The 25,088-nt window shown below is 34.7% G+C and overlaps 1 protein-coding gene across 1 annotated transcript; it reads left to right on the top strand.

Annotated features, from left to right (window-relative positions):
- The first annotated feature begins 1,544 nt into the window (after positions 1 to 1,544).
- Positions 1,545 to 24,878, top strand: DDX43 (DEAD-box helicase 43). The gene is made up of 16 exons (XM_081944460.1): positions 1,545 to 1,968; positions 4,042 to 4,097; positions 4,387 to 4,519; positions 4,850 to 4,984; positions 6,670 to 6,751; positions 9,165 to 9,321; positions 9,402 to 9,520; positions 9,879 to 9,989; positions 10,507 to 10,648; positions 13,509 to 13,609; positions 15,522 to 15,609; positions 16,160 to 16,287; positions 19,960 to 20,069; positions 21,429 to 21,567; positions 22,860 to 22,947; positions 24,542 to 24,878. The coding sequence occupies exons 1-16, from the start codon at positions 1,665 to 1,667 to the stop codon at positions 24,653 to 24,655; spliced, it is 2,007 nt and encodes a 668-aa protein (XP_081800586.1). The 5' UTR covers positions 1,545 to 1,664; the 3' UTR covers positions 24,656 to 24,878.
- Positions 24,879 to 25,088: the final 210 nt, after the last annotated feature.

A 25,088-nucleotide genomic window follows, 5' to 3' on the forward strand; every position in this document is an offset into this window, starting at 1 on the left:
AAAAGATTTGCATATACTGTACAGGACACTGTATGTGTCGTACTGCCCTGAATGAGGGAATTGGTTTGAAAGATTATATTCTATATGAGAAATCAAGAACACATAGCCAGCCTATTAGTAAAGTGCCTCTCCACATTCTTTTTAATTAATATATCCTCATAACTCAAGGAAAATTATGTTTACCAAATTATGTTTAGTTAAAGAAGGCTACAGCTAAGGCTATCATATCTGGACTACAAGAGTATGGATGTGTGCCAGATGATAACAAAGAATGATTTATTTGCATCTGTTTGTTACTAACTAATGACTACACAGGCTTTTTGTTTTTTGCATCCAGTTGACTTGTTCTGAGCACTACTCTTTCCCTTAGCCCCAAATACTAGAAACACAAATCCATTTAGTGACCGTTCAAAGTTACAACGGCAATGAAAAATGTAACTTATGACCGTTTTTCAGTTACCATCTTTGCAACATCCCCCCCTGGTCATGTGATCAAAATGCTGATGCTTGGCAACTGGTTCATATTTATGACAGTTGAAGTGTCCCAGGGTCATGTGATCATCTTTTTACAATCTTCTGACAAGCAAGGTCAATGGAGAAGCCAGATTCACTTAACAACCAGATTACTAACTTATCAACTGCAGTGATTCACTTAATAACCATGACAAGAAAGGTCATAAAATGGGGCAAAACTCACTTAACAAATGTCTCACTTAACAGAAATTTTGGGCTCAATTGTGGTCGGTAGATAGATAGATGATAGATAGATAGATAGATAGATAGATAGATAGATAGATAGATAGATAGATGATAGATGGATAGATAGATAGATAGATAGATAGATAGATAGATAGATAGATAGATAGATAGATAGATTTTCCTACAGCAGAGTAACACAACCATTCTCCACATATCTTGGACAAATACCTCCTCAGGGTAGGAATGAAAATAAAGGGGAGACATTATATAGATCCTCTTCAATAGAAGGGGAAAAAATCTAAATAATCTTGATTTTCTGCTTTCCAGCGATACCCCCTTTCCAGCCATCCTCCGGCCAAGTTTACTCGCGAGAAAAACCGCCTCACGTTCAATCAGATTTGTTCCCAGATAAACATTACCATTTTGTCAGGTTTTTGTTTGAGAGCCCGTGTGCAACGAAATTTCATTGTAATGTATGCCGATCAGTTACATTCAAAGTAACAACGGAGTTATTCTAAGTTAGTCTTAAGCCTAAAAGCGAATTGTTCGCTTTTAGGCTTAAGACCAGTGAAGAAGCCGAAACCAGAAAAGAAATTCATGTGTCCCCAATCCTCCACGTGGGATTTATTCTGGAATTCAAACTTGATTCGAAGCGAGGTGCACGTAGCATTCACAGGATTATTTGCTGTTTTACGATAACTTCGGCGAAAACCCGACTTTCCACCCCTCTACCATGACACTCCGTCCCCGCCTCTAAAGCTACCTGGGGGGGGAGGGCATCCATTCAGCAATTTGGAGCTATCGCCTCAAAGGCCGGAGCGCTTCGGCCAATCCCCCCGCCCACCCACTGACGCGCCAGCCAATCAGAGCCGCCGCCGGCAGCGAGCGCTAAATTGCCTCGCGTGCAAAGTTAACCGGCGGCAAGTCAGGCTTCGGCTTCTCGTCGCTCAAGTCATTTCCCCGCCATGTCTGACTGGGACACCGACGGCGAAGAGGAGCAGCCCCGCGCTTCGCACGCTAAGCTTCCACCGACCGAATGGTATTCCTTGGGGACGGCGGGATCTTCGCAGGCTTTGGGTACCCGGCCGGTGGGGAACGAGAAAGAGGAGAGACGCGGCGGGAACAGATGGGGTTCGCGGCCGGCGTCTGCTCGCCCGTCTGGCACCTTGGAGTATCGGGCAAGAGGAGGAAGAGGAGGAGGAAGGCATAGACCGGGATCTCCTCCGTTGTGCTTCCCCCTGGATAATGCTCTCGTCGGCACCGTCATAGGTAAGTCCGTTGTTATTGTGGTTTGCCGCCTTTTCAATACATAAGGCGGCGAATAGACCTAATTCTCCTGTCGTCTTTTCCCCCCCACAACTACAACCCTGTGAGGTGCGTTGGGCTGAGGGGAAGAGTAACTGAGTAAAGTCACTTAAGGAATACGTAGAGACAGGTTTCTAAACAAGACTGGTAGCAGCTAAATCTGTTAGGTTTAAAATCTATTGAGTAAGTAAGTTCCTAGGTAAAATCGAATTAACGTGTCGGACATAGCCATGATTTGTTTGTTTATTTTCTATTTGGAATCACGGATCAGGCTGGGCAATGCCCTGAATCGAAGCCAAGCAAACCATCTCAGTATGATATACCTGGGCTGAATATGTAACCCTCTCTAAAACGAATGAACGCCGGTTGCAGCAAGTTGTGGGTGAAAAGTTGGATTTGGGTGGCTTCTTAAGCAGCTTTTCCTAACTTAGTCTTTGCTAGAATTTGCCTTTCAATTTTTCTGAAGTGCAATCGGGGATATGGGGACCTGAATTTTTAAAAACACCTGGAGGCCGCTAAATTTAAGAAGCCTCCCTTAGTTGTATGTGACTCAAACTTTTCTACTTACAAAGCTTTACACGGCTTACAAAGATTTATCTCCTAAAATTGCTTGTGATTTAGTTGATAAAAAGGTTAAGGAAGATTATAAGTGCTGTAGAATAATTACTACCAAATGGATTTTATGTCTCCAGAATTAACTTCTGGAGACATAACTAGTAGGACTAGGTGAAGTGTGTATTTGTTGGAAGATGGATGCTACATTTTGCAATACATTGTAGGAAGAATCATAAGATAGTTTCATGCCCCCAGAGAAAAACCATCCATAGAAGCTAAAGCAATCTCTGCATCCCAGCCAGAATGGCCTCTAGTAACCCCCAATTAGAAGACTGAGGCAGGCTGCATTGATAGGATTAAGGATTAAGTCAGTAAACACAAAGCCACACCGAATTTACATTCCCCACCTTTCCCCAAGGCTAGCCTTGACCCTGATCACCATCCAGAAAACCAGATAGGGACAATTAGAATATAGAATCTAATCTTATCAGATAAGCCCACCAGGCATCTCCATCTCAGGTCCAAAAGGGTATAAAAACCACTCTACTCCCCATGCCAGATTGTCAGATGAACTGATGCTGAGTCTTCTGATTCCTAGATAAATGGAGACCACCTTTCCTGTAGCCTGCTGCCAAATTCATTTTAAATGTCCATGTATTTTAAAGAATCTTTTGTGCCTCAATGTTGAGTTGAAAGTGGCTTGAGTGTGGCAATTTTCCAGGCCTATGAGGGAGTAGGTGATCATAAGCTGTACCTGAGAACACACCTGTGTAACAGTTGCCTTTATTTTTTTAAAAAGCAAACCTGATTCATCACAAAGCTTATCCGTTCTAGTGCTTATACATTCAATTACAGATAAAATTTCTGATAGTTGTCGGTGAGCTCAAATTATCTGACTGTTTCATATCAAGAATAACATGAATGTCATAGGAAATTCATTTAGCCATTTTTATATAAGTTGGCATATTACTGCTGCTATAATTTTATAAATTTGAGTAGCTATTTTAAAAAGTAGCATTTTGTTGTGTGTGAAGTAGGTTTTTTTGTTAACTATCAATGTTTTTAGCAGGAATTCTAATGGATTTAGGGAAAATCCATCTCAAGTAGAACATAATTTTGTAAAGCATACTGAGGTTATTTCAGGTAGTTTAAATTGTTTGATACTACTTTGCACATAGATGTAGTCACCCTGAGTCTTCAAGAATGAGTGGGATAAGGAAAAGAGGGAATATAGGAAAAGGATTGTTTTACTTCTATAATTATTTATCACTAAAATATCACTTGACATTGGAGAACAAGGAAAAATGATTGTGAAAAAGTATAACTTTTGAGAATTTTTAGTTGAAGTTTATTGGGTTTTTTAATTGAATTGCAGACATTAGTTCTACTCTTGATTTTAAAAAGTTGCAATGTTGTCGATAGCAGAAGTATGTTAAAAGACTTGACTTAAGTTGTTTTGCATATGAATCTATTTTACAACAGGTCGAGGTGGAACTAAAATTAAGGAGCTTGAAGAATCATCAGGTTGCAAAATACAGGTAAGATGTCCTAATTCTTACATGTGACAGTTTCTTTGAGGTAAAAATGTTTCAAGTAACTCCACAGTAACTTACTTTATGGTCAATCCTAATATCCTGTCATAGAGGAGAGAACTAAGCGTATACATTTTAAATAGTTTACTGTTAAATGATTCTTATATGTGTGTAAATATTTTAACAAGTATTTGTAAATATTTTAAGTCATATTTATTTTAAATCACTACAATTACAGTATATCGATTGCTTCATTTCTAAGTTTTAATTCCTAATCTAAATACCTTGTGTTTAGGTTATGAAAGGAAATTATGAGGCTGAAGTAAAGATATTTGGTGGAAAAGATAAACAAACCAAAGCTAAAATGCTGATTGATAATCTTATTGAAAAGTATAGTCAAAACAATACAGGAGAAAGAGGTAATAAAGGTAAGACTCTAAAATGTGGTGTGCGTGTTTATATGTAGCATCTCAGAAAATTTAATTTATTGATTTAATAGTGAAAAAAATATTTGGCTACTTTTTTGATAAGTAGTAATACATTGAAAGCTTGCAAAACGTATATAATAGTGGATATAAAATTTCCACCCTTCTTAGGACTGTTCAATATTCAAAAAAAAACCTTAATCGATAAAGGTCCTCAGGTGACCTTGAGGTGTAATTTCTATGTGATTCTAGGGTTAGATTTATCCTCATTTAAATTGCCTGGCAATCTGATAGGAAACTCTTGATAACTGGAGCCTGATTTTATTTTAACAGATTCCTGTAATATTGGAAATACATCATGCGGTCAATCTGTGATTATAACTTCTGAAGTCAGTAATCCAAGACCAACAATTAACTGGGCCTCCCTTCGAGAAAACAAAGCTAAATATGAAGCCATGAAGTGGATAGGTAAGTGTAATAAGGTTTTTTTTTTAATGAATGATAGTAGCCTTCAAGGTAAATTATTTTATCAAAAGTAATTTGTTTTAAGATTTGGATAAATGTACAGAAGTCACTCCTTCTCTTCTAACCTATCTCTTAAGCATTTCAAGGTTTTAAAGTAAAAAACAGCCCTTTGATACCCAATAGAAACAGACCAGCAGTAAGCCTAGATCCGTAATGGCAAACCTATGGCACATTTGTTAGGGTACGCGAGGAGTGTGTGCCAGCTAACTTCGCCCTTCATTTTTGGCCATTTTTCACCCTCCGGAGGCTTCCCTGAAGACTTCTCTGAAGCCTCTGGACAACAAAAAACAACCCAACATGCAAACCAGAGGTTTGAGAACAGACTTCTGGTTTGTGCATTGGGCCGTTTTTCTCCCTCCCGAGGCTTCAGGGAAAGCTCTGGAAGGTCTCAGGGGGGAGGGGAGGCCACTTTCGCCCTCCCCAGGCTCCTAGAAAGCTTCTGAAGCCTGGAAAAGGTGAAAAGCAGGTCCATTGTGCACCAAAAGCAGAGGAAGGGTGGTGGGTCACATGTACATGGGGGGGCATGCACACGGGGGTCACACGTATAGAATTATGGCTGTGGGCATCCCTGCATATGACCCCCCTGCGCTCCCCCCACTTTTGGCACGAGATGGCAAAAAGATTAGCCATCACTCGTCTAGATGGTGAAATATTGGCACACAGGTACTTCTCAACTTATGACCACAGTTGGGACAAGAATTTTGGTTATAAATGAAGACAACATATGACTGGACTTGTTATGATGTTTGTAAATGAGTTGTTAAGAGAATTACATAGTTGTTAACTGAATCCATTCTTCCAAATGGGTAAATTGTCACAAGTCTGTGGAACAATATAACCAGTCATAAATGTGTGAGGCAGTTGCCAAGTGCTTGAAATGTCCATTATTAGCCTGCCCATTATGGTTGTAAGCTTTGCGATCAATCTGATTTTATAATTTTTTTTACAATGGTCATTAATCAACTTTTTTTTTCTTATGGGCTGGTTTGCTGAAAACCAGAGGTAAATGTTATTTTTTTTATCAAAAAGGTAAATGTAACCATGGGATGCTAGAAAACATCTATAAATGCAGTCACAAGACCATGGGAGGGGGGTGGCCATTGGAATCTTAGAATAATGTTGTAAGTACTCCAAAGAAGGTCCATGGTAACCTCGGACTATCAGTACCAACACCTCACCTGCATTGGATGAGAAGAAGAGGTAGAGTTGGGTATAATCTGTAAATTAATATGGATGTTATGTACGTGAGCCATACGTATGCTTCTCTTTTGGTATAACTGTAATGTTATGTGGAAATGACCATGGAGACAAAAGAGATAGTGTCTAGGGAATGATCAGATAAAAGTGAATATAGACTACAGCTGCAAAATGGGCAGAGAAATAGAACTAGTAATGAATCTCCTAAGTTTTTATGTTTTTAAAACACACACACGCAGACATATAAAATTAAACTTCCACATATTTATTATATTAATTTTTTGCAAGCCATATTAAAACAATATTTTCTCTATAAATAACCCCACTTCAGTTGCTAGATTTAAGTCAATGAATAGAATTTATTTTTAAAACACTGTAAATTACAATGTGAAAAATGGAAGCGCTTGTAACTTTTCTATTATGTTTAACAGATTTGCCTCCACTTGAAAAGTGTTTTTACAAAGAAGCCCCAAATATCGCTCTTATGTCACGAGAAGAAGTTGATAAGTGGCGGTAAGAATTAGGATAAAGAAATTTATACTTTATATTTAACTGAAGTCTTTTAGATATTTGGATCTGGAGTTGTCTACTAAATATTTAGTTAACACTTCAAAGATATTGATGCATAATTATCATGAAACCAAAATGGGCCATTTCTATATTTCCAAAGATAGATATATGCGGTATAATAAATAGTTTGCATCTGTTGACTACTTTTTGGCAAAGTATTGGCATGTGTACTATATAACCTAAAAACTGTAGCCATTTATCAAATTTGTATGTTATGATTCTGATTAGGGTAGCTAATTAGACTAATTATTAAAGTTTACTAATAATAGTACCTAGTAATATAGTTAATACAAAAGCATATTTATACATTCATATTATGTAATCGTAAGGCCTAGATATCTAAGAAGCAAAAATCAATAATTTCTCCAAAGATTCTCTGGTGATTTAAAAGTTTCTGGAAGGATAGTGTGCTAGTATGCAGTGTGGTTGTGGGTGTGCATAAGAAGCAACGGATGGAAACTAATCAAAGGGAGATCCAAGATATTTGGAAGAAATATTTTGGGCAAAAAAGATTTCCATTTGTTCATCAGAAATGAGTGAATCATCATAACAGAAGTATTTTAAATATATTTTAGGCTGAGAAGTTTTACTAGTAGGAATAATAGTTTTTTTTAGTTGAAGACAACTAAGGTATTCCTACCTTTTTAAAAGTGGGTTCAAATATCACTATATCAGTAAAGCCATAATTTAATGATTCATCTTAAAAAGGAAAGTATGTTAATTATCAGAGATAACTGAATGTCCAAGTATCTTAATCACAAATATTAAAACATACTATTCAGGTTCTGGTATTTTAGACTGGAAAACCAAATTAGGAGATCTAGTAATACCACTATATTCCGACCAAACCATTTATTTGCAAAAGTTATATTTATTCTACATTTACCAAATTAAAATTTACATATTCACTGCCACTGTTGCTTCTAACAATTGTCTGATGGAATTTTAATATTGTAATATTTTTAATGTAGGCTGGCAAATAATTTTGATTTGGGGTCCCTGAGAGGGTTTTGGGAGACATCCCCCACCCGGGTATCCTTGGACCACTCTAGGGTACACCAAACAAGTTGCTTTTCATAAAAGCTACAAAAATATTGTTTCAATTTGTTTTCATCTAAGAAACATAACTATAACTAGACTAGACCTTGATACTGAACAATAACAGAAGCTCCTATAATTTGTAGATTTGATTTCCAAACTACGTATATTCTCAGTAAGAAAAGCTCACATATGAATTTATCCATAAAGGCCACTAGAGGCTGCTCTTGCGCCATGCTAAAGGGAAGATTTTTTAAAATAAAAAAGTCTTATTTTTATATAATTAACCTTGTATCTCAATTGTTTGCATCTTGGTGACCCATCATTTTTTTTAAAAACTTGGTATTTTCAGGTTGACAGATCCTTATCTACTGAGATTCTTTAATTATGTTCTTTAGCTCTCCTACATTTAGGAAAATGCCATTTTATAATTACCTTGACTTTAGCTGAATATGTTCTTAATTGCTGAATGAGTTTTCAGGAGCACTACAAATTCTAACTTCCAATTAGAAACTTTTCTCATTTGTTAAGAAACTTTTTAGATTTTCACAGATTTTTATAGTAAATGAAAAAAAAACCTTTGAAATTTTCATATTTCTGCCTTTGGATTAAATGGGCAGAGGGGAACAGTTTTTTGTGTTAATGAGTGTGTTTGAATCATTATTCTCTCACAGAGCAGACTACCAGATTATTTTTTATTGGTATGTTATTACATAATCAGTATCATATGTTATTTGTTATATACGTAAATATAAACTGTAAGCAAAGTTAAGATGAAAAGTTCAGTCTTGGAGAACCATTTGCAGATGGCTCTGACAAAAATAGAGCCTCTTAAATTACACATAAAGAGTTATTATAGATTTAATGACTAACTTTTCTAATAGTAAGTATAACACTGAGCAATCTATTATAAGAATAAACAATGTTTTCATTATGCATATTTTTATTAGAATTCTTTTTAAAAACAAATACTTTAAGCATCTGCACATAGAAGTTGAATTTGCACTGATTAGCAGAACATTTCAGGGTAGAAGGATTCAGACATTTTGTTCTGTCCTCACCAACTGTTGATTTCAGAACATTTTAAAGGAATGTATAGAATTACATCTTACTTTAAAAGACTAAAGTATGCAGTATTTAATTCATCCTTTCTCATTGATTTTGATTATAAATCTTTATATAATTAAACTTTATATAATTGTCTAGAATAAATTTGTGCAATGTGCATAAAATTTCCTAATCTGTCATAAACATATGATAGCACTCATCAAAAATTGATGTAAAACATTGTTTCTTTGACTTTGGTTTTTTATTTAAGAAAAGAAAACAATAGTATTTCGTGTGATGATCTGAAAGATGGTGAAAAACGTCGTATTCCTAATCCTGTTTGTAAATTTGAAGATGCTTTTAAACATCATCCCGACATTATGGCAAATATAAAAAAAGTTGGTTTTGAGAAGCCTACTCCAATTCAGGTATTTCAGTTTTATTATCTAATTAGTATGAAACCATTTCTGTTGACATTTCAGCAAATTCACATAAGTTTTTGTTTTAGTCACAGGCTTGGCCAATCATACTTCAAGGATTTGATCTCATTGGAATAGCACAGACGGGTACTGGAAAGACACTAGCTTATTTAATGCCTGGATTCATTCATTTGGATTCACAACCGATGTAAGAACAAGATGAGATAAAACTTTTATTATATTGTAAAGTCAGACCCGGGGCCTGCGCTTTGGGTTTGACACCCTTGTAATAAATTACTGTTGATAAGTCAGATAAAGTAGCTCTGCCTACCATGGATTGAGAATGAGTCACTGACTCCATGATCCAAAAATATAATTAGCTTATAAATTCTGTATGCTTTTTTTACTTATTTCTTTCTACAGTTGTGTTTTGGAGTATGGCTTTATTGTAATCTGAATTAAAGGGACTGACTGAAATTCTTAGGTGTCATCCATCCATTGTCACTAACTCTCTTTTCTGAGGAGTTCCTCAGATTGATTGTCTAAAGAAGTTGTATTTTTTTCAGTTCTAGAGAAAAACGCAATGGACCAGGGATGCTGGTTCTCATTCCAACTCGAGAACTGGCCCTTCAAGTTGAAGCAGAGTGCTTAAAATATTCTTATAAAGGAATTAAAAGGTACTAATCCACATCCTCTTATTTGGCAGGTATTAGGTGTGTTTTTTCTGAACCTCTAGCGTAATTTGGCTAAAAGATTAAGTTGTATTCTAAAGTTATATTAAGCTTATTTTGATATGCAGAATGATTATAACTAACCAACATCTAGCAACTATTGGCAGTATATTCAAAAATATTAGGAAAAACAGAATAGACAATCAAGAACAGACCTTGTATTTCTTTTCCATCACCCTATATACCTTTCTTATGTGTAATGTATTCTTAGATCTAACTTAAAGAAGCACCTATTTTAATTAAATCAGCAATACATTGGAAAAAGCAACACTCCATTTAGTGATAAAATGTAAACACGTTTTTCAGATAAGGGATATTTTGGGGTTCAAATGTTCCCTTTGCTGCTATTTAGGAAAGTAAAACATTATGAAAGTCTTTATAAAATTTGTGAAGACTGTAAAATATTAAAATACATAATAGCATATCAGTTCAGTTCTAAATGCTGAATCAACATTCTTCCTAGCATTTGCATATACGGTGGTGGAGACCGAAAAGGACAAATTAATACGGTTACCAAAGGCGTAGACATTGTTATTGCTACTCCTGGCAGATTGAATGACCTGCAAATGAACAGTTTCATAAATCTGAAAAGCATAACATATTTGGTAAGTGGTCACCATTATGTATAAGGTGGGAATGTTAAAGTATTCATATATTGATAACTGGCTGGAACATCTTCTAAGTCTATTTGTTACTATGTTCTCTTCCAGTTTCCTTTTAAATAGCGGGATAAACATTACATAACCATGGGCATGTTCAGTTTACACTTATTTACTGAGCTGAAAATGAATTCCTGTGCATTTTTCCTAAAGCTGTTCTCCCTACCAGCCCAAACCACTTTGGCTACTGTTTCCTTCTTTTTATGTGTGGGTGAGTGCAACTTTGGTTATAAACAGAAGTAAAATTAAATTAAATAGTAAACGCAGACTGGAAACAAAACATTGTCATCTGCTCAGTGTTTTTACCAGTTTAGCTATGCTTCTTCCAGAGTTTGCAGTACCATTTTGTCTTCATTTTTCTGGTCTGATTTTTTTTTGTCCCATATGCCCTTAATTTTCTATTATCTTTGGAAATTGTTTTGTGAAGATGCGGTTTTGACTATAAAACCATACACTGAGATCTGTGTTACCAGTGGTACAAACAGATAACATAGTCATTTAAAGCTATCTTATGTTTATTTTGTGGCATATATTGCTATTAATTATCGGAAGAGTAAAATCTCTGGTCCTGATGATCAACCCAGGTTCGATTTTAAATCTTAACTGTAGCTAATGCCTTTTTGCTTGTAAGTCTATTCTGCTGGTAGGTCTTCCAGATATTAGACAGATAGACATATACATACATACATTTGTGTGACATTTATACAACATGCCTCAACTGCAATCTTTTTGGTTTGTGGACACAAGTAGAATTCATAAAATGTGTCATGGTGCAATTCATAAAAATGCTATCATGACATGTTTTCAACTCCCATTATTTTGCCTTATATAAAAAATAATAAGCTACAAATTGCAGATTGCAAGATTTAATTAAAAAAAACAGATAAATATGTAAGTTTCCCCTGCTTTCCATATTATGATATGTGAAAAAAGAAGTAATTCTAATATAAACAGGCCATAATCCAGCAACAATCCTATAGGGAAGAAGAAAGCACAAGAAAGAAGTGGGGGAAACCCACTCCCAAGCAAGAACAACAAAACCCCCGTGGTGTATCCCTTCTGAGGAAAAATAGTAAGGGCAGATTTTGGCCTCGATGGTTACTTTTGTTAGCATTTCTTGAAATGGATCTTCTCCAGATCAGATTTATTTTCCAGCCAGACTGAAGCCTCCAGCTATGAATGCAATCCTTAAGGCCTCTTCCTAGGTAACATGTTAGGTTTTACTACTGTCTCTTCAGGACAACCAAACATTTTACTATTACAAAATTTGGGGAGGTCCTTCATTCGTTGCCAAGTGACAGATATAAGGGGCTGAAAGCTGCTGAAGTACTATTGCACAAGAGTTACATAAGCTTCTTATATATCCGATGTGAACGAAACTTGCAGAGTTTGTATTCTCTGTAACAATCTGTTGTGTTGAAAATGTTCTGAGAAATTTAAAAAAAAATGGAAGAAAGCACTGAATAACAAATGTTTTGTGCCGCTTGAAACACAAAGTAGGAAAGTCTGCTGAATAAAACCTTCATCAAATGTACCTACTGCTTTTGAATGTTAATGTAATAATATAAAAATAAATTATTCACTTGCTCAAAGACCAAAAGAGCAGATACAGTGTAGTCCAGTAAAGCAGAGCAAGACCGCTAACAAACTTTTAGGGCAAAAGTAATTAGATAATACTTGTCTAAGACCAGATTCGTACCCAGCCCTTTCAAACCACAATCCAACATGAACAAAATTTGATAAACTCCTGGAAATTTCTGTAGTCAGTCTCCTAATTTTAAAAAACACACACTCCTCTTCAGACTAACTTATATATTTAGTTAATAATGGTTATTAAATTGGATTGTCAGATGTGGTACAAGAAGTGAAGCCGTCCTAACAAACCTGTCTGAACAAGGTGCTTCTGACATGAAATGTTGCTCAAGTGGCGGTCATGTGACAGTTGGTCATGGCTACCGTGCAGGATTCGCCTAACCATTCCAATTGGGACTGCCGTTGTAAATTGACATGGTCACATGATAACATGCTTTATAACTGCATCACTTAACTATGTAATGAGTTAGTTGAATTTTTAGCAGATATATAGTTACATACTAAAGCTGAAAGCTGGTAACAATATTACCTATGAAAATAACAAGCATTCTTTGATATTATGTAAAGGGCCCTCCAGGTTTTTTAAAGTGAGGATGAGATGTAATGTGGCAATAAAGAATCTGTTCCTCCAGTAGATGCTAGCCTAGTGACAATTAGAAAAATTGAATTCAGCCCTGTGTGATGTTTGAGTGATAAACTATTTTAAAATATGACAGCACTGAGTGCTTTCTCCCAGGTTATATTCCAACAGCAGGAGAAAACTGGAGGGAGGGATTTAAAAAGAGGCACAGAGTCCAAGCTAGAGAATACCTGCTCCTAACAGGGAAACAGGGCTAGGAATGACTTAAGGGCTGACGTAGTGTAGTATTGATGGAATATAATTCATTTATTAAAATATTTTTAATTATTTAAAAAAGTCAGTGTATTCCTTTGGCCCTGTTATACAAATGTCTATTCTATCCTCTAACATCCCCATATTCTACCCAGAGTTTAAGAATTTTACAAATACCAACAAGGCATTACTGGGTGATAGCAGAGTCAAAGAATAATAAAAGAACCCTACAACAAAGAGCATGTGCAACTAACTCAGATAATATATGCACTAAAATAAATATAGAAATACAGTCTACAATTAGTAATTTTTAGATTGTTATATCAAATGTCAGTTCATCGTGTACATTGAAATCAACAGTAATTATCCATATTTTCATAGGTATTGGATGAAGCAGACCGAATGTTGGATATGGGTTTTGAGCCTCAAATAATGAAGATTTTATTAGATGTACGTCCTGATAGACAAACAGTTATGACCAGGTACTGTAATATACTTGTTTTAATGGATATTATTGCCTAAATATGTGCTATGCAGAAAATAGATAATTTTTTTTATATCACACTGCAAATAAAAATTTGTATATATCTTTGTGGCCCTTTCATTTTAAATTGTTATTTTTATTTTAAATTGGAAACACAGAGCCTTTGTCACATCTAAAAAGAATATTTGACACCATGTGGTTGTTTCCTTACCTAGAGAATAGAATTCTTTATTGGCCAAGTTTGATCGTACACACAATAAATTTGTCTCGGATTCATAAGGTCACAATGTACATATAAACAGCAAGCAATAGGTCATATATCATAGATTATAGTTACAGTCATTGATCATGAGATACAACAAGTGATAAATCATAGATAGCAATAGGAGAAGGATAATATCAATACAGCCCTACTACAGGGGGTAAATATCTTTAAGCCTAAGACAGTGCTGTGTGAATTAGGTATTCAGTAAAATAATGGCGCAGGGAGAAAAAAACGATCTTTGTGTCTAATTGTTTTTGCATGCAATGCCCAATAGCGGCACACAGAGGGGAGAATTGAAACAGTTTATGTCCAGGATGTGAGGGTCTGTTGTTATTTTCTCAGCCCCCTTTCTGGTTCATGCAGTGTACAGATCCTCAATGGAAGGCAGGCTGGTAGCAATCGTTGTTTCTGCAGTTCTAACTATCCATTGATTACAGTAATATCTTTTATTACAGTAATATCTATTAGACCATTTTTTATTTGTTTGTTATTTATTTTTCACATTTTTGAACCACCCATCTGCCTCAAAGAGGGGCTCTCATATCCACTATCTTCACATTAGGCAAGTCAGTCAGCATATTGTCTGCATATTTGTTTTAAACACTTCTCTCTATAGTTGTTATTACTGAATTGTCAGTAGCAAGTGCTTCCTTCTGACCCCAACCCCTCTGAAGGTATATCAGACAGGGAAAGTATGTTGCATACCCCCTTGGTGAAAGGATTCCAACTTGTGAGTCTAGTTAAAAAGACCCTTCTCTGCCGTTGCCTTTGGAATATTCTTCCCCTGGAAGTAAGACAGACAGGCTTATTCTCCTGGCTTCCAAAAAGGAAGTAAGACATGGATGGCTCTGTGTGGCCTTGTATGGGAGCCTAGAGAAGCATGCAGCCATGAATGAGGTTGGTTAGTCCCTGAAATCCCTCCCTTTGCCTTGTCTCTTCTTAATTTTTTTTAATTTTTTAAAAAAACTTTTATTTACGCTATTTTATAATTTAACATTTTATTATATATCATCTAAAGCCCTCTTTGAGGAAGATGGGCAATACAGAAATGTGAAAAAATTAATTAATTAATAAAATAATGGTCTCATTCGTGCTAACATAGATTAGCTTTTGAATTGCCTGAGCCCATTTGCATTTCAACTCTACAATTCAATACTGAGTGTTATGTATTGCCCAAAATTACATAGTAAACTTAATGTCTCTGGACAACTGATAATGGATACATCAATTAATTGAGAAAAACAGACACAGAAATATGATACCACCATTCTCCTTCCATAGTGAAAGAGGGTCTTATTACAAAGGAAATAACATATTACTGAGGAAGTGACAAATTAACTCATCTCAGAAATGAACCATTTTAATCTCTTTGAAAGAAATATTGGAAATTAAATCAGATTTTTTTTTATAAATGCAAAGAATGAATGCATGGAAGAAAAAGTTTATGAGATGGAAGGATGCTAGATGCCATGACATGAAACAAAAAAGTTAAACAAATAGCAATGAAATCCTTGGGGTTTTTTTTAAGGCAAGTTTTAAATGCAGCTGGGTTGATAAGTTTTTTTTATAGAAATAGCAAGATGATTAGAATAGGAGAAATAATAATCTTAAATTTTTAAAAAACATTTTATTTTAATTCCACCAGTGCTACATGGCCAAATGGTGTCCGCCGTCTTGCAAAATCATACCTGAAAGATCCAATGATTGTATACGTTGGAACTCTAGATTTAGCGGTGAGTTGTGCTGAGCATTAATATTGTACATATCCATAATTAATATATACCAAAATGTCTGATCTTACTATGCATATGTGAAAAATGACTGAGAAAGTGAGAATAACCCAAAATAGCATACTAATATCCCACTTAAAGAAGAATATACTAAAAGGAAATTTTCATAGTGAAAAAGTTTCAAATTAGATAACTTTTCTGACTCTAAACTTTCCTTTAAGTTTCATAATTTTGTTTTCTCATTTTATTGAAGTTTGAGTGCATGCAATAATGTCATTTCACTTGTCAATTGCTGACAAGTTTAAGTTGTTGAGTAATTTAACTACTATACTATCAAAATGAAATATATATAAAATAATTTTTTGGAATAGTTCTTCAGCAATGTCCTGTCATTTCTTAGCAGCATGCATATTATTCAGAAGTCTTTTAAATGTTCTACTTAGTTTTCACATCTGAGTAGTTACATTTCTTACGGTATAAGAAGCCTTGACACTAAATGCCACAAGCCATTACTTTTCAGTCATATTTCCTTGTAACAAACTTTGTTTTACAGGCAGTCAATACAGTAGAGCAGAAGATTATTGTTATTCCAGAAGAAGAAAAAAGAGATTTCACACATCATTTCGTTGATACTATGAAGTCTGATGAGAAGGCCATCATTTTTGTGGGAAAGAAACTTACGTATGTAGAAAAGCTTAACACAATGAGCTTAAATTATAACAATCATTCTGTCTAGTCCAGTATTATTTGCTCTAGTAGTTCACCTACCAGTTTTCCCCCAGAAATACCATTTTTCATCACTACTTATTTGAATATTTACCTGACATTAAGATTAAAACTTTCTATAGTAAATCATGTGCTGTATACTTAGCTAAGTTAAATTTATGTTCTTTAAAGATAGCAAGTGGTTTTTACCACTTCAAACTTTTTTTCACCCTTTCTCTTTACAATACTAATAATAGTAGAACTGACATTTGGGAATGAACTTTTTCTTAACAGTCAAAAACAATTTAGTTAGAAAAAAATTGTAAAATTGTTTCCAAATATAAATATTTAAACCATAATCTTAATTTAAAAATATTTAACAGTACGATATGCTCATTAAACATTGAACATAGTGGGACATAATTAGGATATTGTTATTAGTCAGCTAGTATGCTACAAAAAAGTTTTTTTTAATTGAAAAGTTTTAATAGAATTTACAGGTATTTCCCCTTCCCCTACCCTCCCTCCAACCCTCCCACCAGCTTCCCAGAGCAAAATACAGGGTATAAACATTTAACAATCATACACTAACATAAGCTAACTAACTATAACATCTTACCTCCCTCTCCATGCACATGCATATGTCTTTGTTCTTATGTATGTTTGTCTTTATCTGTATTTTATTTGTTTTGATTGTACGCCGCCCCGAGTCCTTCGGGAGAGGGTTGCGGCTAACAAATAAAATTATTATTATTATTATTATTATTATTATTATTATTATTATTATTGTTCTTTAACTCCCCTTATATTAAGCTAAGTTTGGATAAACTATAACATTCCTTATTCATACATAAACAAATTTAAATTCCCTAGTCCAATGTTTATTTTGAATATAGTCAATCCATCTTCTCCATTCCAACTTGTATTTCTCCTCTGAATAGTGTTTCCAATATGCTGAAATTTTAGTCATCTCTGCTAAATTAACTACTTTTAACGTCCAATCTTGAATAGTAAGCAATTCTTCCAGCAGACTTGTTGCCATTATCAAATTCAGAATCAAATTAATCTCTAATTGTACAATCTGTAATTATACCTAGCAAAAACAACTAGAGTGAACTTTATCCTCTTTTTAAGAATATTTTAAGTAATCCACCATATTTTTATCCAAAATGCTTCTTTGCAAATCCACCAAACATAATAATATATAGCATCAACACAATCACATTTCCAACATTTAAATTATAAATTGGGATACACACAAGCTAACTTTTTAAGATCTAAAAGCCATCTATAAAACATCTTATAAAAACTCTATCAAGTTTTAATCTTGGGTAAGTTTTTCATTTCTTACCCAAATCTTTTCCCATATTTTAAAATCTTGGTATCATTTAAAGAAAAAATAAAAACTCAAACAAGACTTTCATTTTGCTACTATTATTTTTTCCAGCAAAAACTATTGTAAGTTCTCCCATTTATCCATCTCTATCTATATTTTGTGCCATAATGGTCATAATTATACTTATGTAATCTCCCATTTAAAATTGTAATATAGAGTCCTAAGTGGATAACCTTTTTTACTATCTCACATCTTGTTATTTTTCTGATTCTTCTTTTGGATTTATCCTGGAGATGGTGGGAATCCAGCCTTTAGTACATTACTGTAAAAATATTTTGCCTTCCAAACTGAGTTAAGACGATATCTTTCTTCTAAATAATTCACCACCAATCCGGCTGGGGCCTCCCATCTATACTGTATCTGGCGATCTTTAAGTTTATCAACTAGGAATGCATAATCCTTTCTGGATCTCAATATTTTAAAAGGAATTTCCTTCAGTACTGCCACCTCCTGTCCTGCCACCTGTAGTTTGCTTCCGTAAGTCGCTTGTAATATTCCATTCCTTGTTTTCCTGGTGACAAAGTAGATTACAATATCTCTTGGTAGTTGTCTCTGTCTGGCAATCCATGAATTAACACGATAATTTTTTTCAATCTGCCAATCATATTCTGCTTTTGGTTCACCAGTTAACTGAGCGAAAGCTTCTGCAAAGGTTTCTTTCAAATTTTCTTGGTTAACTGAGCGAAAGCCTCTTATTCTCAAAGCAAATTCCATCACTCTGTATTGTATCATTGTAATCTCTGCCTCTGACTTTTCAATCTTGATTTGAATCTCATCAACTTTATTCTCCAAATTCACATTAGACTGAGTAATTTCTTCCACCGTGTCGTCCAATGATGTTACAAAAGCAAACATACCCTTAAACGCATCCACTGTATCGTCTTTTATTTGTTGATTGCGGGTTCGAATTAAGTCTTTAATTTCAGACATTTCATCAAACACATCTTTAAGGGCAGATGTAATTTTTTCTTGCAGAAAGAAGGTTTGTGCCTTTAACGCATCTTGGAGAGCTTCAAATGTCACTGTTTGTGTATCCGCTAAAGATAATAAAGACTGCAATTTTGGTGGCTGGGCTGGTTGACTTCCAGCACTAGAGGCACTTATTTTAATTTGTTTTGAAGGCATTTCCGAATATTCAAATCACACTTGCCAACAGCCAAATTATTGAATTCAAAAAGTCCACTTAGTCCCCAAACTTGTTAAAACTTATAGCTCATTAGTAAACCAAAACTGTTTTCTTTAATCTTGAGCTCTTGAGTCTTTTAACGATGTTAAACAATTAACAAATACTTTCATTTTAAGTTCGCTTTGATCACACCCTTTGACTTGCAGACGCCATCTTTATTACCCTTTGTTCTCCTCAATCTTCACAGAAAGAAGTGATACTGCATCAGAGTTAAAGTTTTATACTTGCAATTATAATCGCTCCTGCCTTTGCTCTGCCTGCTTCTTATTCCATTGTAGATTAAAATATTGATTGCAGGGGTGGTCGTGGCGTTTTGTTTCTGCTGCAGCAGAAGCGTCTCAAGATGCGGAGCCTTGTCGGGCTGCCGGGGGGCTCTCACCCTTTGAGCCCCAGAATTGCTCCTGGGGGTCTACGGGGAGCTCTACCCTTGCCCGACTGTTCTCCTCCCCCTCTTTTCCCGAGGGAGAGTTTTCAAGCCTCTTGACAGCTGATTTACACTGTTCTAGCAGCTTAAACGCAATCACGAGGCCAGCATTTCCAAAGGAACGTCCTTCAACACCTATGGTGCCACCGGAAGGTTTTTTAATACATCATTATCTCCATTATACTGTTACTAAATAATTACTGAATTATTTAGTTAATTAATTTAATTAGTTAATTCACATTAAGTTACTGAATATAACTCTAATATTCTAATAAATTTGTCAATGTGGATTTCTTCTAGGAGTAGCATTTTATTCTCTGACATTTGTGGTATGAATTATATTTCAGTTCTGCCAAACATCTTCTATATTTTTCAACCTCTGATTGTTTAGTGATACCACCCCCTAAAATTATCTCCAGGATATCCATCTTGTGATTTTTTTTAAAAAGGAATTGTTTGAATAAATTAATAAAAAGTAAAATTTAGTATTAGAGTATGAATATTTAGGAAACAAAATAAATCATCTGGCATGTGTGGCACCTGATTCAAGAATGTTTATTCTAATTGTTCTGTAAATGATACATTAATTGGATTAAAACCCTTTCTCTGTGTATTAGCTTTGCTTTTAATTTTTTTCAAAAGGGCTGATGACATTTCAAGTGATTTTGGACTTCGGGGAATTCCTGTTCAGTCTTTACATGGCAACAGAGAACAGTGTGATCGTGAACAAGCTTTGGACGATTTCAAAAAAGGTGATCATAATTAATTAATTTAACATAATGTTATGTAATAAGCAAAACACATTAACTCAAATTCAGATCTTTATTACAGGGTTTGAGCAACTAGAGAATTAATAGTAAAATCCAAGTTAAAAACTATGATGTTAAAATTACACAAATGCTGGGACTCCATGTAATGTTAAACAACTTGTGAAATAAATTGTATACTAAGCAGGACTGATCTTTTCATATTAAATGCTATTGATGGGGACAGGGCCATGCATTTTTATTTCTAGGCCAGATCTAATTTAAATACAATCAATAACACAGATTTGAGACACCTTTTAAGAAATAAGACACATCTCATGATAGTGGGTTTCCCTGATAGCATACATCTCTACAAAAAAGATTTTATACAAAATGTTTGCCCCATACTGGCCAATTCAGATATCAGACCATCTGCAATGAGTGAATCTCTAGCCAAGTATTTAATTCTGATCAGCCACTGTATCTCACTCATCAATTAGTATGAATCTTTCCAAAGAACAGTTATTTTAACCATTATTAGAACCTAAATAATATTTGTAGGCAAGCCCTGTTAAGGATGCAGTATGAAATCTGAAAAACCTAGGTTTGTCTCATGGTAAGGCCAGCCCTGCTAGCATGTTAGTAAGATGTGCTAATAGACTCTGTTCTCTTCACTCAAGTGAGTTTTACAAAATGTTCTTAAAGCACAAATGGTTTTTCCCCTCCCCAAAAAAGTCTCTGTTTTTCATTTGTCATACTTATTTTCCGGTCGTCGTTGTCCCCCCCCCCCCCCAAATGCTGCTACTTCAGTGGAGCATTGCTTTCATACTATGGATATTAGACAGTCACATTCTACATTAACCAAATTGCGTCTTTTTAAATCAATTTGTACTTTTTTCATTTTGTTGGGAGAATTTCCCTGAGTTCCGAGCTGAGAAAGGAAAGGGCAAGCAATCTCCCTGGGGGAATGCAAGTTGTGAGTAATCAAGACACATAGACTGTCCTGCCTCCCTCTCCTTCTCTTTCTCCATCCCTCTTCTATCTTATTCCACTGTTACTTACTTGTAACTGGTTCTTTTAATGTTTGTCTGTGAATTCATTCAACGTGGCCATCTGGACTTTGATTATAATTTATTTCAAATTTGATCCACTTGGGATTGACAATTGAGAGAATTGGCGAGGTCTGTCCCTCAAACTGTGTATATAAGAGACAAGATGAGTTTTCCCATAAAAATACTAGGGTCTGGAACAATCCAAGTGGGAATAGATTTCTATAAGTACCAACTGCTGGAAAAACTACAGATAAGTAACACTTCCTTCAGATGTATTGTGAAAAATTACCAGTTTTTATTTTGCTTGTTCTAGGCAAAGTTCGTGTATTGATAGCGACAGATCTGGCTTCACGTGGACTTGATGTACATGACATTACGCATGTCTTTAATTTTGATTTCCCTCGTAACATTGAAGAATATGTTCATAGAGTGGGCCGTACTGGACGAGCTGGGTAAGCCAAATTTTAAACTTGTTTCCATGTTACCAAGTAGAAAATATGAGTGTTTTCTTCAGTATATTCTTGTGTCTTATATCAGATGCATTAGAGTACAGGGAAATGCAGTAGTCTCTCCCGAACAGGAATTCATCAGCTGAACAGATTTCTTTTTTTCCTTTTAAAAATAATTTATTCCAAAGAGTTTCTTAAGGAAATGAGAGGAGAAAGAAAATATATTCATATGTTAGTATACTTTTATATATATTGGGTATTGGACTTTCCTGCCAGTCAGTTTTGCAAGGATGTTTTTCTCAGAATTAAGGAACCTGTTGTAAGTAGAGGGGGCACAATGGCTCAGCAGTTAAAGATGCTGAACTTGTCATGTGGAAAGCTGACAGCCTGGGTTCAAGATCTGAGCATTGCACAATGGGGTGAGCTCCCATTATTTGCCCCAGCTCTTGCCCACCTAGCACTTTGAAAGCATGCAAATGCAAGTAAATAAATAGGTACCACTGAAGTGGAAAGGCAACTGCTGATCACATGACCATGGAAATATCTTTGGAAAATGCTGGCTCCATTGGCTAAGAAACAGAGATGGGCACTGTCCCCTAAAGTCAGACACAACTGAATAGGGGAAACCTTTACCTTTACCTTTGTAAATAGATTGGGCTATGTCAGAAAGGAACAGAAGAAGGATTGCTTTTTTGTAAACTCCATTTTTACCCACTAATTACTTGGCGCTTCAAGGCTCTAAATGGCAACCTGTTCTATAATTGTCCCATCATTAAAGGTCTCCAAAATGCCATTTGCTCCAGAATGTTCATCTTCATTACCCACTCCGGCAGAGATGCCATTTTGTTTCTCCCCCACCCACTCCCCATATTTTGAATGTTGATAGTCCTATTTAAAAATGAAGCTATCCATTTGATGTTTGGCAGACATGCATCCTTTTTAGCTGTAAGGCACTGTTTTTCTTTTTATGCACAGGATAAATTATAAAGATAGCATGTATATTTTCCTCCTGCCATAATCTGTTTAACTGCTACTTGAGGAGAAGTTTGATATTTACCACTGGTGAAATTTCAATCATTCAGAAAGGAGCAATCAGTTGTTATACAGAATGTGAATTTAAAAATGGAACATTTTAATAAATTATCAATATAGGTCTACAAAAGGGAGCCTCTTACAGAAATATTAAACCACGTTTTATTTGGGGGAAAGTTTGGATTGGTGTTAAGCAAAAATTTCTTTTAAAGAAAACCCAGATATGAGCTATTTATTTATTTATTTTGTTTGCTGTTACATAGACGCAAAGGAGAAGCTATAACGCTTGTCACAAGGAGTGACTGGCGAATTGCATCCGAATTGATTGACATTTTAAAAAGAGGAAACCAGGTAACATTATAACTAAGCATGTTGCTACTTTTTTTTCCTGTTGTTCCCTTTACCCTTATTTGATTAAAGTAATATAAAACATTAAATACACATTTACATTGATTTTTAAAATTTTTATTTTGACTAGTTTATATTATACATATAGCCTCTTATAGCATGTAATTTCAAGTAACTTAAATAAAATATCTTTGGAAGAAGCATAAATTAAAAGCTAGGTGATAAAATTAATTACACAACAAAATGTTTAAAATGAACATTAAAAGTCATTAAAGACAATTGAGAACAACATATATGTTACCTGATATCTTAACGAAACAGCTACAGATATGTAGGAAGGTTGCCTGAAAGTGTATGGGTCCCATATAATTATCCCTGACAATATTGTACAAAAACACCCAGAGAAAGATTTTTAAAATATCATTTAAATATCGTGTAGAACAGAATGAGCAACTGGGGGAGGGAAGGACAAGGATTAAGATGTGTGGGGCCATGGTATACATGGGGTGGGTGAGGTGTTGGAGGTCAGTTCCGAAAGAATTTGAATCATTTTCTTTTTAATTGAAAGAAGCCTATTTCAGAGTTTACACTGTAATTTCCATGTTTCTTGTTAAAAAGGTAAAAAAGAGACTGCACCAATTTCTGATAACTCTGAATAGATGTGGTTTGGGCAGCCACAAAAAGGGCCTATCAGATTTTATATTTGTGAATGTAGAATAAATGGTAACTTAAAATCGCCTGAGATTATTAAAATCTCAAAGCGATTTTATCACTTAGCTGAATAAAAATCTAGTTGGATATTTCCAAATTTGAACTTAAAACTCTTATGTAAATATTTGCTATATTATGGAATAGTTTGTGGTTAAAATATGTTGCTGCTGCAAAATGTGTGTTAATTTGCTGTTTATTTATTTAAGTGCTAGGTTATAGTTTTGAGCTTATTTTTTGTATTATATTGTTTAAAATTGTGATAGGCTTTTTTGCAAATTTCAGTATAAAGCTTAATCATAGATCGTTACCAAATATTTTAATATTCACTACAAATTGCAGTGTTATATTATAATACTTTACACTTACAGTAACATGAATTTCCTGGTTTAAATATATTGTTTCCACAAATAGAAGATAATTTTTCCATCAGATTTTCCTCTTCTACCCCTGTAGCCTTGAATTGTCTCCACAAAATATCACAGGAGGAAATTGCTCAAAAGTTAGAAGGACTTAGATTTATATTTCTGAGTTCAAAAGTCTTCTGATATAGCCATTAAGTTCAGTACACTCCATATTCTCCAGAAAGACCTCCACAAAACAAAATGCTTTTCTTAAAATGCAATTTTAAAAAAAGATGACTGGTATCAAATTGATTTCTGTTTTTGCAACTACTGAAGGGCTCTTCTCCAATGTGCATGCTTAGGAGTAAATGCTAAAACCTAATTTAACTTAATGCAAACAGGATTATTAATCTATTAGAAGATACAGTATTTATAAAAAATATATTACAGAAAATGTTTTATAGAATATTTTCATGATTTTTTTATAGTTTATAGAAATTGAAAATGTAATAATGGCTAATTGTTGGTTTATCTAACTTTAATAGGTGATTCCTGAAGAACTCATTTTGATGGCTGAAAGATATAAGCAATTCCGGTTGAAAAAGGACATCGAAAATGGTTTAGGAAGGCCACGGGGGCGACCACAGAAAGGTTTCTAGACTATCTGGAAACAGTATAGTTAGTGCCTATGGAAAATTCAGTAAAATGACTTGCGTGCTATTACAACAACAAAAGTATGAAGCCTGATTTTCTTCAAGAAAGGTGCTTTTTCAGTCTTTCTCAGACTCTATTTGCTACCAGATTTAAAACAACTTAATGTCCTTTGTACTGCTTTGAATTCTGTGATACTGTGATGACTATTTTGGGAAAAATGATAATAAAACTTCTTTGTAACATACTCTGGAATTTATTTGATCACATCATCTCCCTTTGGCAGAGAATATTAAAAAGCACTAATTGTTACCTCAAAAATATTTCCTCTTTAAATACCAGCCATAAATTATGGTTTAAGATTGCCTTGTAAACTACTCATGCTTTTGATTTAAAAAGTAATTTCAGATTAAGGGCTAGTAGAACATGTTCTCTTAGTTC

This window comes from Natrix helvetica (genome assembly GCF_964273705.1).
Source record: "Natrix helvetica genome assembly, chromosome: 2".
Classification (NCBI taxonomy): Eukaryota; Metazoa; Chordata; class Lepidosauria; order Squamata; family Natricidae; genus Natrix; species Natrix helvetica.

Excerpts from the sequence above, each read along its gene's own strand:
- DDX43 (XM_081944460.1), top strand. The coding sequence starts at position 1,665 with ATGTCTGACTGGGACACCGACGGCGAAGAGGAGCAGCCCCGCGCTTCG. Across the intron at positions 6,752-9,164 it reads GAAGAAGTTGATAAGTGGCG|AAAAGAAAACAATAGTATTT; the intron begins GTAAGAATTAGG and ends TTTTTATTTAAG. Across the intron at positions 22,948-24,541 it reads TTTTAAAAAGAGGAAACCAG|GTGATTCCTGAAGAACTCAT; the intron begins GTAACATTATAA and ends TAACTTTAATAG.